This window comes from Dunckerocampus dactyliophorus, chromosome 17 (genome assembly GCF_027744805.1).
Source record: "Dunckerocampus dactyliophorus isolate RoL2022-P2 chromosome 17, RoL_Ddac_1.1, whole genome shotgun sequence".
NCBI classification, from domain to species: Eukaryota; Metazoa; Chordata; class Actinopteri; order Syngnathiformes; family Syngnathidae; genus Dunckerocampus; species Dunckerocampus dactyliophorus.
The window spans coordinates 723132-738296 of NC_072835.1; the positions used below are offsets into that span (position 1 = coordinate 723132).

Below are 15165 nucleotides of genomic sequence, written 5' to 3' on the forward strand. Positions count from 1 at the left end.
ATTGACCTAGTGTATGTATTGATCTAGTGTATGTATTGATTTAGTGTATGTATTGATCAAGTGTAAATAGTATGTATTGATCTAGTATATGTATTGATCTAGTGTATGTATTGATTGATCTAGTGTATGTATTGATTGATCTAGTGTATGTATTGATTTAGTGTATGTATTGATCTAGTGTATGTATTGATTTAGTGTATGTATTGATCTAGTGTTTGTATTGATCTAGTGTATGTATTGATCTAGTGTTTGTATTGATCTAGTGTATGTTTGTATTGATTTAGTGTATGTATTGATCTAGTGTTTTTATTGATCTAGCGTATGTATTGATCTAGTGTTTGTATTGATCTAGTGTATGTATTGATCTGTATTGATCTTGTGTATGTATTGATCTAGTGTATGTATTGATTTAGTGTATGTATTGATCTGTATTGATCTTGTGTATGTATTGATCTAGTGTATGTATTAATCTAGTGTATGTATTGATTGATCTAGTGTTTGTATTGATCTAGTGTATGTATTGATTTAGTGTATGTATTGATCTGTATTGATCTAGTGTATGTATGTATTGATCTAGTGTATGGATTGATCTAGTGTTTGTATTGATCTAGTGTATGTATTGATCTAGTGTTTGTATTGATCTAGTGTATGTATTGATTTAGTGTATGTATTGATCAAGTGTACATAGTATGTATTGATCTAGTGTATGTATTGATCTAGTGTATGTATTGATTGATCTAGTGTATGTATTGATCTAGTGTATGTATGTATTGATTTAGTGTATGTATTGATCTAGTGTATGTATTGATTGAGTGTATGTATTGATCAAGTGTAAATAGTATGTATTGATCTAGTGTTTGTATTGATCTAGTGTATGTTTGTTTTGATTTAGTGTATGTATTGATCTAGTGTATGTATTGATCTAGTGTATGTATTGATTTAGTGTATGTATTGATCTGTATTGATCTAGTGTATGTATGTATTGATCTAGTGTATGTATTGATCTAGTGTTTGTATTGATTTAGTGTATGTATTGATTTGTATTGATCTAGTGTGTGTATTGATTTAGTGTTTGTATTGATCTAGTGTGTGTATTGATTTAGTGTTTGTATTGATCTAGTGTATGTATTGATCTAGTGTATGTATTGATTGATCTAGTGTATGTATTGATCTAGTGTATGTATGTATTGATTTAGTGTATGTATTGATCTAGTGTATGTATTGATTTAGTGTATGTATTGATTTAGTGTTTGTATTGATTTAGTGTATGTATTGATCTAGTGTATGTATTGATTTAGTGTATGTATTGATTTAGTGTTTGTATTGATTTAGTGTATGTATTGATCTAGTGTATGTATTGATTTAGTGTATGTATTGATCTAGTGTTTGTATTGATCTAGTGTATGTTTGTATTGATTTAGTGTATGTATTGATCTAGTGTATGTATTGATTTAGTGTATGTATTGATCTGTATTGATCTTGTGTATGAATTGATCTAGTGTGTGTATTGATTTAGTGTTTGTATTGATCTAGTGTATGTATTGATCTAGTGTATGTATTGATTGATCTAGTGTATGTATTGATCTAGTGTATGTATTGATCTAGTGTATGTATTGATTTAGTGTATGTATTGATTTAGTGTTTGTATTGATTTAGTGTATGTATTGATCTAGTGTATGTATTGATTTAGTGTATGTATTGATTTAGTGTTTGTATTGATTTAGTGTATGTATTGATCTAGTGTATGTATTGATTTAGTGTATGTATTGATCTAGTGTTTGTATTGATCTAGTGTATGTTTGTATTGATTTAGTGTATGTATTGATCTAGTGTATGTATTGATTTAGTGTATGTATTGATCTGTATTGATCTTGTGTATGAATTGATCTAGTGTATGTATTGATTGATCTAGTGTTTGTATTGATCTAGTGTATGTATTGATTTAGTGTATGTATTGATCTGTATTGATCTAGTGTTTGTATTGATCTAGTGTATGTATTGATCTGTATTGATCTTGTGTATGTATTGATCTAGTGTATGTATTGATTTAGTGTATGTATTGATCTGTATTGATCTTGTGTATGTATTGATCTAGTGTATGTATTAATCTAGTGTATGTATTGATTGATCTAGTGTTTGTATTGATCTAGTGTATGTATTGATTTAGTGTATGTATTGATCTGTATTGATCTAGTGTATGTATGTATTGACCTAGTGTATGTATTGATCTAGTGTATGGATTGATCTAGTGTTTGTATTGATCTAGTGTATGTATTGATCTAGTGTTTGTATTGATCTAGTGTATGTATTGATTTAGTGTATGTATTGATCAAGTGTAAATAGTATGTATTGATCTAGTGTATGTATTGATCTAGTGTATGTATTGATTGATCTAGTGTATGTATTGATCTAGTGTATGTATTGATTGATCTAGTGTATGTATTGATCTAGTGTATGTATTGATTGAGTGTATGTATTGATCAAGTGTAAATAGTATGTATTGATCTAGTGTTTGTATTGATCTAGTGTATGTTTGTATTGATTTAGTGTATGTATTGATCTAGTGTATGTATTGATCTAGTGTATGTATTGATTTAGTGTATGTATTGATCTAGTGTTTTTATTGATCTAGCGTATGTATTGATCTAGTGTTTGTATTGATCTAGTGTATGTATTGATCTGTATTGATCTAGTGTATGTATGTATTGATCTAGTGTATGTATTGATCTAGTGTATGGATTGATTTAGTGTATGTATTGATCTAGTATTTGTATTGATTTAGTGTATGTATTGATCTAGTGTATGTATTGATTTAGTGTATGTATTGATCTAGTGTTTGTATTGATTTAGTGTATGTATTGATTTCTATTGATCTAGTGTGTGTATTGATTTAGTGTTTGTATTGATCTAGTGTATGTATTGATCTAGTGTATGTATTGATTGATCTAGTGTATGTATTTATCTAGTGTATGTATGTATTGATTTAGTGTATGTATTGATCTAGTGTATGTATTGATTTAGTGTTTGTATTGATTTAGTGTATGTATTGATCTACTGTATGTATTGATTTAGTGTATGTATTGATTTAGTGTTTGTATTGATTTAGTGTATGTATTGATCTAGTGTATGTATTGATCTGTATTGATCTTGTGTATGTATTGATCTAGTGTATGTATTGATTGATCTAGTGTATGTATTGATTTAGTGTTTGTATTGATTTAGTGTATGTATTGATCTAGTGTATGTATTGACCTAGTGTATGTATTGATCTAGTGTTTGTATTGATCTAGTGTATGTATTGATCTGTATTGATCTAGTGTATGTATTGATCTAGTGTTTGTATTGATCTAGTGTTTGTATTGATCTAGTGTATGTATTGATTTAGTGTATGTATTGATCTAGTATTTGTATTGATTTAGTGTATGTATTGATCCAGTGTGTGTATTAATTTAGTGTATGTATTGATCTAGTGTATGTATTGATTTAGTGTATGTATTGATTTGTATTGATCTAGTGTGTGTATTGATTTAGTGTTTGTATTGATCTAGTGTGTGTATTGATTTAGTGTTTGTGTTGATCTAGTGTAAATAGGGTCTGTAGTGTGCAATGTAACCATGTGAGTTTGTTGCTATCTGGCTGAATGTGAAGAGTAAATGATGACCACCAAGGTCATAAATATAAATATATATCCAGACACCATAAACATGCGCAGTCTAAAGTGTTTGATTGACAGCCGCTCATTGACAACAAAGCAACTCCTCCTGAACTCTGACCTTCAGGAGGTCATAGGTCACAGCCGCTAAACATGTTTTAAAGACCAAAAAAGTCTCAAGTGACTCTCAGGTCCCGCCTCCTCAGCAGGGCAGCGCTGCAAAATCGGACGCTCGTGCGACACGGCTGTCAGTCACAGCTCCATGAGAGCTTTGGCTGGCGAGGCAAGTGGTGGCTTTGTGTCACGTTTGATGATCCTTCCCAAGTCTTGATCAGGACTTATTGCTGCCCGGCTCGTGGCAGATGGCATACGTCAGTGACAAGACTTAAGTGGGATTTCATGCTGTAGCCTCACCGTCCCTGGCAGAGCGAGTGCTCAGCGGCCGCTAACTATTCCCAAAGGCTTGTGATTAGTGACATGTACTTCAAACCTCTATTTGCTGGACCACCCGAGGTTGTCAGTCTGCTCTGCTGAGATGATTGAAATGTAAAAGGTGCACATGTGGGGAGGCCTGAGATCCAGATGGCCTGACTTGGGACCTCAGACCTTCAGAACAGAACTAAGCTAGCACCCTGGGCAGAGCCCCAGGTGGTGCACGACTACCCACCATCATAAAAAGTCTTTCATTAAACACTCTTAATGCACAACATGACCATCAAACATACTTATTTGGTCACATAACTCACACAGAGTTGGGGAACACCCCCCCATTGAGAAAAGGCCTCAATAGAGAGTAGAGCCGTGCCATTGCTGTAGTACGGAGCCCCGCAGGGGACATGGAGAAAAAAAATATGATGGATAAAAAAAAAAAAAAATTTAAAAGAAGAACGAACTTCTGCGCAAAACAGTTTTGCAACAGAACGCAAAAGCGACTGTGGTAAAGCTGGAAACATATTCACAGTGTTAACCGCAGTAAGCATGCGTACACCGAAGTGTAATGCCCTCAAACAGTTTTGCGAGGAACGCGCGGTGGGTGGACATGCATGTCATGTCAGTTTGAGTTTAAGAATTGCTTCTGCTGCTGCTTGGTCTTCTTCTAAACGTCTTTCCTGGAAGCGTCAGAGAGGGTTGCTCTGAGCTACAGATAAACTTCAAACAGCCTAGGGGGACAGAGGAGGGAAGGGGGGGTGGGTGGCTAATACTGCCACTGATCACACTCACACACACACACACACACACACACACACACATATGCAAGCCCATGTGCACATCCCAGGCCTGCTGGTATGTCATCCAGGTGTAAATGATATCAAGCAGCCAGCGACACATGGAAGATATCTCAAAGATATCTGGTGATGTTGTGTCTGTTAAGCATTCACGCATAAGTGAGAGCAGCCACGAGCCGTCCACCCGCCACCAAACGCTCCAAGGTGTGCACAGCAAAGTTCATCCTGCAGCCCACATGAGCCAAGATGTAGAAGATACCACAGGTGTAGAAGATGTAGAAGATACTGAAGGTGTACAAGATGTAGAAGATACCACAGGTGTAGAAGATGTAGAAGATACTGAAGGTGTACAAGATGTAGAAGATACCACAGGTGTAGAAGATGTAGAAGATACTGAAGGTGTAGAAGATGTAGAAGATACTGAAGGTGTAGAAGATACTGAAGGTGTAGAAGATGTAGAAGATACTGAAGGTGTACAAGATACACCAACGGGGGTCACCAACGGGGTCACCAACGTTTTTTCTTGTGAGAGCTACTTTTAGAAAGTGAAAATGGCCACGAGCTACTCATTTTTGTAGAAATGATTTTCAGAGCTTATTTCAACCCAAACAAATCAAATATGCTTGTTTTACCAGAACATGAACAAAATGCTGGTAGCCCCCACGACCACATGAGGTGCCCCAAGCCTGCTTTTCATTCAGGTTTCCAGTTAATAATGAAAGAAGAGTAGAAAGAAATGCATTGTGAAATACAACATGTGAGTTGTGGACACCAGCATTTTGTTCATGTTCTGGTAAAACAAGCATATTTGCTTTTTTGGGGTTTAAAAGAAGCTCTAAAAATAAATGTTACAAAAATGAGTAGCTCTTGGCCATTTTCATTTTGTAAAAGTAGCTCTCACAAGGACAAACCTCGGTGACCCCTGATGTAGAAGATACCGAAGATGTAGAAGATACTGAAGGTGTAGAAGATGTAGAAGATACTGAAGGTGTACAAGATGTAGATGTACAAGATACTGAAGGTGTGGAATCGCACACAGAAACTTCCAGGGTGTGTCTTACCTGCCCCCATTCACTGGGGATCCAGCGTGGAGGAGGACAGCGACCCAGGCTGCAGCGGATTCGGACCGGCGGCTTGTTGTGGCTCGGACAGTGGGCGGGCGGGAAAGTTTTAGTCAGGTCGCTGCTCTTGCACAAGGCGATGCGGTGCTTGAATCCTGGCCCGCATTTTGGTGTGCACTAAAGACAAACCGGAGGGGCGTCAGGATTGCAGGTGGAAGCGGGACTTGCTAGGAGATGACTATGCTGGCTCACCTCAGACCAGTCCAGAGTGACCCACTTGGGTGGGCAGGACTGGTTGTTGCAGGCCTCCTGTTCTACGGGTCTGTGGGTCAGACAGTGGGTGTCCTCCAGCGTCTCCTCCTCGGCGGGGCCGATCTTCCTGATGCATAGGACTGTCCTCGTCCTTATTCCACCATCGCACGTCTTACCGCACTCCGACCAGTCTCCGATGAACCACCTGGGGGAGGACAGCTTGAGTTCCAAAGACTGGCTTTGTGTGAACCAAAGTCACCAGGATTCTGGAGAAGATTTTGTGTAGTTTGGAAGTTGACATGCTCGGCTTCAGTTGGACAAGGAATGTTGGAGTTGGAATTCCGCCAGCGTCCAATGAAAACATCTTTTTTAACTTTGTGAGTTTTTTTTCAGAAAAAAGAAAGGACAAAGTTTGGTGGATGCATGTCAGGACTGAGTGCTGAGCATTCATGATGAACGATGCTGGACGGAGGTTTGCCAAACATTACACTATTTTTTGACCTGGAAAACAAGTTTGAAAACCCAGAAGACCTTTTTAAAAACAGTCACAGTCGTCTCTCACCGCATTGCACTTTTTTTTCACAGCTTCACACTATCACGGTTTTTCAAAACTAGATTCATTGATAAGTCATCCTTTTTCGTGGTTGAATACAGCCTGTTAGACATCAAAATAATACAATATATTTCACATACTTTAACCTATTTTATTTCAATGAAACATTTCCAAACATAAAATTGTTTAAATGAAGTCAAATCCAAGTACACTAAGTCCCCAACTTACGAACACAATTGGTTCCAGACGACCGTTCTTAAGTGGAATTGTTCTTAAGTAGGGTAAAAGGTAATATTAGCAATGGTATAGGTACTACATGTACATGTATACATATACAGTATATGTGTATGTATGTTATCACCAATGGTATAGGTACTACATGTACGTGTATACATATACAGTATATGTGTATGTATGTTATCACCAATGATATAGGTACTACATGTACGTGTATACATATACAGTATATGTGTATGTATGTTATCACCAATGATATAGGTACTACATGTACGTGTATACATATACAGTATATGTGTATGTATGTTATTACCAATGATATAGGTACTACATGTACGTGTATACATATACAGTATATGTGTATGTATGTTATTACCAATGATATAGGTACTACATGTACGTGTATACATATACAGTATATGTGTATGTATGTTATCACCAATGATATAGGTACTACATGTACGTGTATACATATACAGTATATGTGTATGTATGTTATTACCAATGATATAGGTACTACATGTACGTGTATACATATACAGTATATGTGTATGTATGTTATTACCAATGATATAGGTACTACATGTACGTGTATACATATACAGTATATGTGTATGTATGTTATCACCAATGATATAGGTACTACATGTACGTGTATACATATACAGTATATGTGTATGTATGTTATCACCAATGATATAGGTACTACATGTACGTGTATACATATACAGTATATGTGTATGTATGTTATTACCAATGATATAGGTACTACATGTACGTGTATACATATACAGTATATGTGTATGTATGTTATTACCAATGATATAGGTACTACATGTACGTGTATACATATACAGTATATGTGTATGTATGTTATCACCAATGATATAGGTACTACATGTACGTGTATACATATACAGTATATGTGTATGTATGTTATTACCAATGATATAGGTACTACATGTACGTGTATACATATACAGTATATGTGTATGTATGTTATTACCAATGATATAGGTACTACATGTACGTGTATACATATACAGTATATGTGTATGTATGTTATCACCAATGGTATAGGTACTACATGTATGTGTATACATATACAGTATATGTGTATGTATGTTATCACCAATGGTATAGGTACTACATGTACGTGTATACATATACAGTATATGTGTATGTATGTTATCACCAATGGTATAGGTACTACATGTATGTGTATACATATACAGTATATGTGTATGTATGTTATCACCAATGATATAGGTACTACATGTACGTGTATACATATACAGTATATGTGTATGTATGTTATTACCAATGATATAGGTACTACATGTACGTGTATACATATACAGTATATGTGTATGTATGTTATTACCAATGATATAGGTACTACATGTACGTGTATACATATACAGTATATGTGTATGTATGTTATCACCAATGATATAGGTACTACATGTACGTGTATACATATACAGTATATGTGTATGTATGTTATTACCAATGATATAGGTACTACATGTACGTGTATACATATACAGTATATGTGTATGTATGTTATTACCAATGATATAGGTACTACATGTACGTGTATACATATACAGTATATGTGTATGTATGTAAATATGAGTTTGGATGCAGTAGTAATATTAAACCAGGATCATTAATGAAAAAAACAATAATAAAAGTGATATAATAATACGTAATGATAAATGTTATTTACCTTTGAAGAGGAGTGGTCGAGCATACGTCGTTGTGGAGGAGGAGGAGGAGATATTGAAAAAAAGTACAAATGGTGGTGGTGGTTAGACTCTTCTAAAAGAGGTAGTGTTCTGTGGGTGGTGTAGAATTAAGCAGGCCTATTAACTCTTCATCAACTTTAATCACACGCTCTGTCCCGGTTGTATCATACAGCTCTTAGCCTTCCATTTAGCTTTCTCTCACCAGCGTCTGTTGGTCTCATTAGCAGTGTCACAGTGCCCTCTGCTGGTCTAGCATGTACAGTATAAATACTGATGGAGCGACTACAAGGCAAAATAAAATAAAATATAGTCGGCTTGTGTTCGTATCCGCAAATGTTGGCGAGTCGGATGTTCGTAAGTTGGGGACTTAGTGTATAAGGCCTTCAGAAGACGCATTCATAGACGTGCTGTGATGATGTGTAGTATTGTACGCTGGCCACTAGGTGTCAGTAATCTTACTGTAATGTCGGCTGAGACACACAAGCACCAGACTTGATGGGCGGAACAACAGGCTTTTATTGCAGCTTTCAATGATCTCTATAATAATCCCTAACACGGGATGCTGACGCCAAGCTAAAACTCAACTCTGACCTCACTTACTGCCCCCACTCAGATCCCCTAGCACTGGAACACATTTACAGCAAAATCTTATTTTCTCTTCTTATGTCTACTACGTTGGGTAATAGGAGTGTAAAGGTGACTATAGGGGTGTTATTTCATGTCTAGCGAACTCTAATCATGTTAAAAAGTGTTTACAAGGTGGTAAACAGGTTTTCTATGCTCTGTCTATAAAAATATTTCATTTATACATAAAGAATCCTCTTTGTCAGAAATGTTATCACGGTTGGGTCTGAAACCAATTAACTGTGATAAAGGAGGGATTATAAATCACATTTATTTAGAAATGTATTTGACAAAATTGAAGTGCAAGAGGAGACATTTCATGCGTAAAGGCGAGTCATTCGCCTCCACAAGTAGACACAAGAGGCTGACCGGATGTCGGGTGTGTTAACGTAGCACATTAACTCTTATTCAGTTTTGCAGTAGCATAAACAACACATCCGGGAGGCTGAAAAGGCTAAATGAACATAACAAACCAGCGAGTCCAACATGCATGTTACCACTAGGCAAGTTCACCGAGCTCCCGATCTCATTCCACATGCCAGAATGTCAGGAGTAGTATACATCCATCCATCCATCCATCCATTTTCTATGCCGCTTCTCCTTATGAGGGTCGCGGTGGGATGCTGGAGCCTATCCCAGCTGACTTTGGGCGACTGGCGGGGTACACCCAGGACTGGTGTCCAGCCAATGGCAGGGCACATATAGACAAACACTCACATTCATACCTATGACAGTATACAGTAATTGTCACTAGCTGATGGTAATAGTCACTCCTTTGTTCATGTCATTCATTATGAACTTACATGTTTTCATATGTAAGTTGCACCTGACTATAAGTTGCAGGAGCAGCCAAACATATTCTATTCTCTATTCCAGGGGTTGGGAACCTTTTTGGTTGAGAGAGCCATGAAAGCCACATATTTGAAAATGGATTTCCATGAGAGCCATGTCATATTTTTAACATTGAATACAAAGAAATGCCTGCATTTTTAAGCAAGATCAACAATTTTAGAATATAATAAGTCTGTGAAGGTATTGTTTTTAAAAAGATTGATATACTGAGGCTAACCAATAATAAATCAATGCTGCATGGTTTTGTAACTTTCTTTGTTTTCGCCATCTTCTTGGCCCAGAAAATATGTGAAGGACAGCTGGCATTGGCTCTGCCCACCCCCACTGCACTGGAAAATGGATTAAAATGCATAAGAAAGTTTAATATTTTCAACCTTATGACCTTCGCCAAGCACAGCACGGAGGTTATGTTTTTGCTGGCATTTATGTGTTTGTTTGTCTGTTTGTGTTGAAAATAACTTGAGAAGTTAAGAATGGATTTGGATGAAATTTTCAGGAACTGTAGGAAATGGGATATGGAAGGCGTGATCAAATTTTGGTGGTGAGGATCCAGGAATTTTTTTAAGCATTCTTTTTAACATGCGAGATAGGACCATTGGTCAGAGCACTTGGAAAAAAAAGTTTCCAACAGGTTGTACAAAATATCAAAGACTGGTCCAACACATGTAGGATTATTATTTTAGTGTGAATCACAATATGGCGGAACTATGGTGCTTGGCGGAGGTCTGCTGTCAAGTCTCTAACTCTGTGATTTCTGTAATGTTTTGCTTTAAAATGTACCCCTCATCTATTCATTCCATTTAGGGAAACCTGGGTTGACCTCATCAGTGCTGGTGTGATGCATCATGCTAGGGTTCATAGTTTTCCACTTGCAACAAAAAAAAACAATAACGTCTTTCAGTATCTGGCCTCTACAAAATTTGACCCCTGCTTGTTATGACATCATCCTATACGCATTAACGACGTGTTCAAACATCTGGCTTTGCCTGTAAAAGCTTCTAAAACAACAGTGTTTGCTTCCTGCTCTTGTGTACGTGCGTGCGTGTGCGAGCTCCTCAGACAACACAACAAAACAAGACACGGCGAGTGAATCCAGATGAGGAATAAAGTGTCCTAATTGAAGAGCGTGTGTGCATTTGGCCACCATGTTGCCTTGCACCTGCACCTGCACACGTGTACGCCTCCCACCACCGCCAAACGCCGCCAAAACAATCAAACACAGGTGGTCGCTCTCCAGAGCTTATTGTTGGCACGAGGCGAGCGCGGAAAATAGTTTGCATGTGAAGTTATAAATCAGTTTTCTTTATTATTTTCCTCCAAACACTTTCTTTACGAGCAAATGGAGCTGATATCACAAGTCACTTTTATGGGAAGGTTTTCAAGTTTTCAAGTTTGGACACAGCTTCACTATGCTAACTAAGCTAGCATGATGTTGCTGTTAAAATGTGCCTGTAATGTTAGCACTTTAGCAGCACATGGTTATGTTAGTGTTGCTAACCTTTGTGTCCTCCTGTCCTCCTATAGTGTGTGTGTAAAAGTACAACATTAGCGTTAAAGCTACGCTCACGCACACGACGCTGTGTTCCCAGTAGGGCTTAGCAAAGACTCTTCCAGTACACCATACTGGGACCACTGACACTTTCAACAATTCACTTTTGTTCTAAAGTGCAGCACAGACTGAAAGGCGTCACATGATGCAGACATCAACGTTACGTACTCTGGCGGGCATGGCTCGGTGTTGCAGTCTCGCTGCTTCTCGGGAGGTTTGCCTTCCAGGTCGCAGTAACTGTTTTGGACCAGCGAGTTGTCGTCAAGCCTCTTGCACACCACTTCCTGCTTCTGGGAGCCTGAGGATGGAAAGGGTTCAATCAAATCCATGTTGCCACACATTGCCTATCATGCTCTACATCAGGGGTCACCAACGTTTTTCCTTGTGAGAGCTACTTTTACAAAATGAAAATGGCCAAGAGCTACTCATTTTTGTAACATTTCTTTTCAGAGCTTATTTTAAACCCAAACAAAGTGAATATGCTTGTTTTACCAGAACATGAACAAAATGCTGGTGTCCACAACTCACATGTTGTATTTCACAATGCATTTCTTTCTACTCTTCTTTCATTATTAACTGGAAACCTGAATGAAAAGCAGGCTTGCGGGCACCTCATGTGGTCGTGGGGGCTACCTGGTGCCCGCGGGCACCACGTTGGTGACCCCTGCTCTACAGTATATACACTACTGTACTGTATACACAGCCCTATGTTATTTAGCACGTCCATTACCATATTTATGATCAACTATCATATTGATATACAGTGTTCCCTCACTCCAGCGCGGTTCGCTGTTTCGTTGTTTTACAGGATTTTTACAGCAATTTTAGTTTGTTTTTTTTTTACACTGTATGAATGCACATTGTGTTCTGCGTCCTTATCGGCTAAGGGACAACCCGCCCATTGTGTTCTGCATCCTGATTGGCTATAGACCATTGTCAATCCATCCCCTTCGTGACGAACTGCCGTGTTTCCTGTTTTATGATCGCTAGCAAACACCATGCAGAGACTCTGAACTCTGCATGTTGGCAAGTTTTCCCCTCGACGAAACCCACAATGTCAATGAAATGCTAACCATCGCACAAAAAGTTGGACTTCTGGACATGTTGATTGACGGTAGACATGTACAGAATAAATGAATCTTCGGTTGGAGGGGGAAGACGAGGAGGAGTAAAATACGATGGCAGGAGCAATACTGTATGTTTTAATGAGGATACAAAAACACTACAGTACAGCAGAATGGCGCCAGCACAAAGAGGCATGGGCAGAAGTGTGAAACATGCGTAAGTCATGTCATCATTTCTTCAAATTCAAATGAAATATGAAATTTGAGTGTTTAAACAAGAGAGAAATGTGAGAAAATGTTCATGCCTGTCTGAGAAAAGTGTATCAAGTGTATGGCGAGGGCTTTTACAGCCTTAAAACTTATAGAATCATTGGAAACAAATCAAGAGATTCAAGAGATTCAAGAGATTCAAGAGATTCAAGAAAGTTTTATTGTCATGTGCATAGTAAAACAGCAGTTATACCATGCAATGAAAATCTTATTCTGTTCATTCTCCCAAGAAAAGAAAGAAAACACAAGAAAGAATAAGAACATAAGAAACATAAACACATAAACATATATACCAATAAATTAAGCAACAAAAACAGAAGAGACATTAATACAAGTAAATAATACAAAAAAAAATAAATAAATAAATAAATAAAGTGCTATGAGTGTGTGCGTGTGTTGCGTGCGGCGTGTGCGAGTGCTTCGTTGAGAAGCCTGATGGCCTGTGGGTAAAAGCTGTTTGCCAGCCTTGTGGTCCTGGACTTCAAACTCCTGTAGCGTCTGCCTGACGGTAGGAGTGTGAATAATGAGTGTTGTGGATGTGTGCTGTCCTTGATGAGGTTGTGTGTTCTTCGTAGGACTCTAGTTTTATAAATGTCTTGCAGTGAGGGGAGGGCTGCCCCAACAATGTTCTGTGAGGTCTTGATCACCCGCTGGAGTGCCTTCCTATCACGTGTTGTACAGTTACCGTACCAAACAGTGATGGAGGCGGTAAGGACACTTTCCATAGTGCATCTGTAGAAGCAACTCAGGATTGTGGTGGACATGCCAAATTTCCTCAGTCTTCTCAGGAAGTACAGTCTCCTTTGGGACTTCTTCAGAATTTGTTGGGTGTTGTGAGACCAGGTGAGGTCCTCGCTGATGTGTGTGCCAAGGAACTTGAAAGTTTTCACCCTCTCCACCTCAGTCTCATCAATAAACAGGGGTCTATGCGGCTCCTTTTCCCTTGTTCTTGGGTCGATGATCATCTCTTTAGTCTTATCTGTATTGAGAAGGAGATTGTTATCACGACACCAAGCTATGAGGTCCGCCACCTCTCTTCTGTATGATGTTTCAACACCACCAGTGATCAGTCCGATGACTGTAGTGTCATCCGCAAATTTAATGATGCTGGTGTTGTTCTGGGAGGCCACGCAACCGTAGGTGAAGAGCGTGTAGAGGAGCGGACTCAGCACACACCCCTGTGGGGTCCCAGTGCTCACAATTCTTGAGCTGGATGTGCGATTGTGGACTCTGACTGACTGGGGCCTGCCTGTTAGAAAGTTAAACACCCAGTTACAGAGGGAGGGAGACAGGCCAAGTGTGAGGAGCTTATCTGTGAGTTTGTGGGGGCTGACTGTATTAAAAGCAGAGCTATAGTCTATAAATAGCATTCTGACGTATGTGTCCTGGCCCTGTAGGTGAGAAAGGGCTGTGTGGATGGCAGTGTTGACTGCATCATCCGTGGACCGGTTCTGGCGATATGCAAACTGTAGAGGGTCCACAGTTTCCGCCGGGATGCTCTTTTTGATGTGGGTCATGACTATTCTTTCAAAGCACTTCATAACAATAGGAGTGAGTGCTATAGGGCGATAGTCATTCAAGCAGGTCACGTTGCTCTTCTTGGGTACGGGCACTATGGTGGTGGACTTAAAGCAGGTCGGTACAGATGCTTGTGCAAGCGACAGGTTAAATATGTCAGCAAGCACATCAGCTAGCTCTGATGAGCAAACCCGAAGTGCACGTCCTGAGATGTTGTCTGGCCCTGCTGCTTTTCGTGGGTTTGTTTTGTTCAGAACCCTGCGCACATCAGCTGATGTCACCATGAGAGGTGAGTCCTGTGTGCTCCCCAAGTCCAGCCACCCTCTCTGCTCATCAGGAGTTTGGGTGTCAAAGCGGGCATAGAACTCGTTCAGCTCATCTGGAAGTGTGGTTTGGCTGGACGTGGCTACGCTACTCCGCTGTCGATAGTCTGTGATGTGCTAGAGCCCCGCCCACATGCGCCGAGGGTCTGAGGTGGAATAGTAGCCCTCCAGCTTCTGTCTGTACTGTCTTTTGGCCTCTCGTATGGACCTCCTCAGGTCATATCTGGCCTTTT

General features: G+C 38.8%; 1 protein-coding gene across 3 annotated transcripts in view; it reads right to left on the reverse strand.

Annotated features, from left to right (window-relative positions):
• Window positions 1–15165, reverse strand: part of adamts6 (ADAM metallopeptidase with thrombospondin type 1 motif, 6) — a 90008-nt gene that overhangs the window by 10505 nt on the left and 64338 nt on the right. For 2 of the 3 annotated variants that reach the window (XM_054756666.1, XM_054756665.1), the window contains exons 21-23: window positions 11926–12055; window positions 6192–6396; window positions 5940–6116 (exon numbers count right to left, since the gene is read on the reverse strand). In XM_054756666.1, coding sequence (XP_054612641.1) covers window positions 5940–6116; window positions 6192–6396; window positions 11926–12055 — 512 coding nt within the window. Of the gene's footprint in view, window positions 1–5939; window positions 6117–6191; window positions 6397–11925; window positions 12056–13160; window positions 14071–15165 lie in introns of those variants that run through there. The other variant, XM_054756667.1, reaches the window with a different exon arrangement.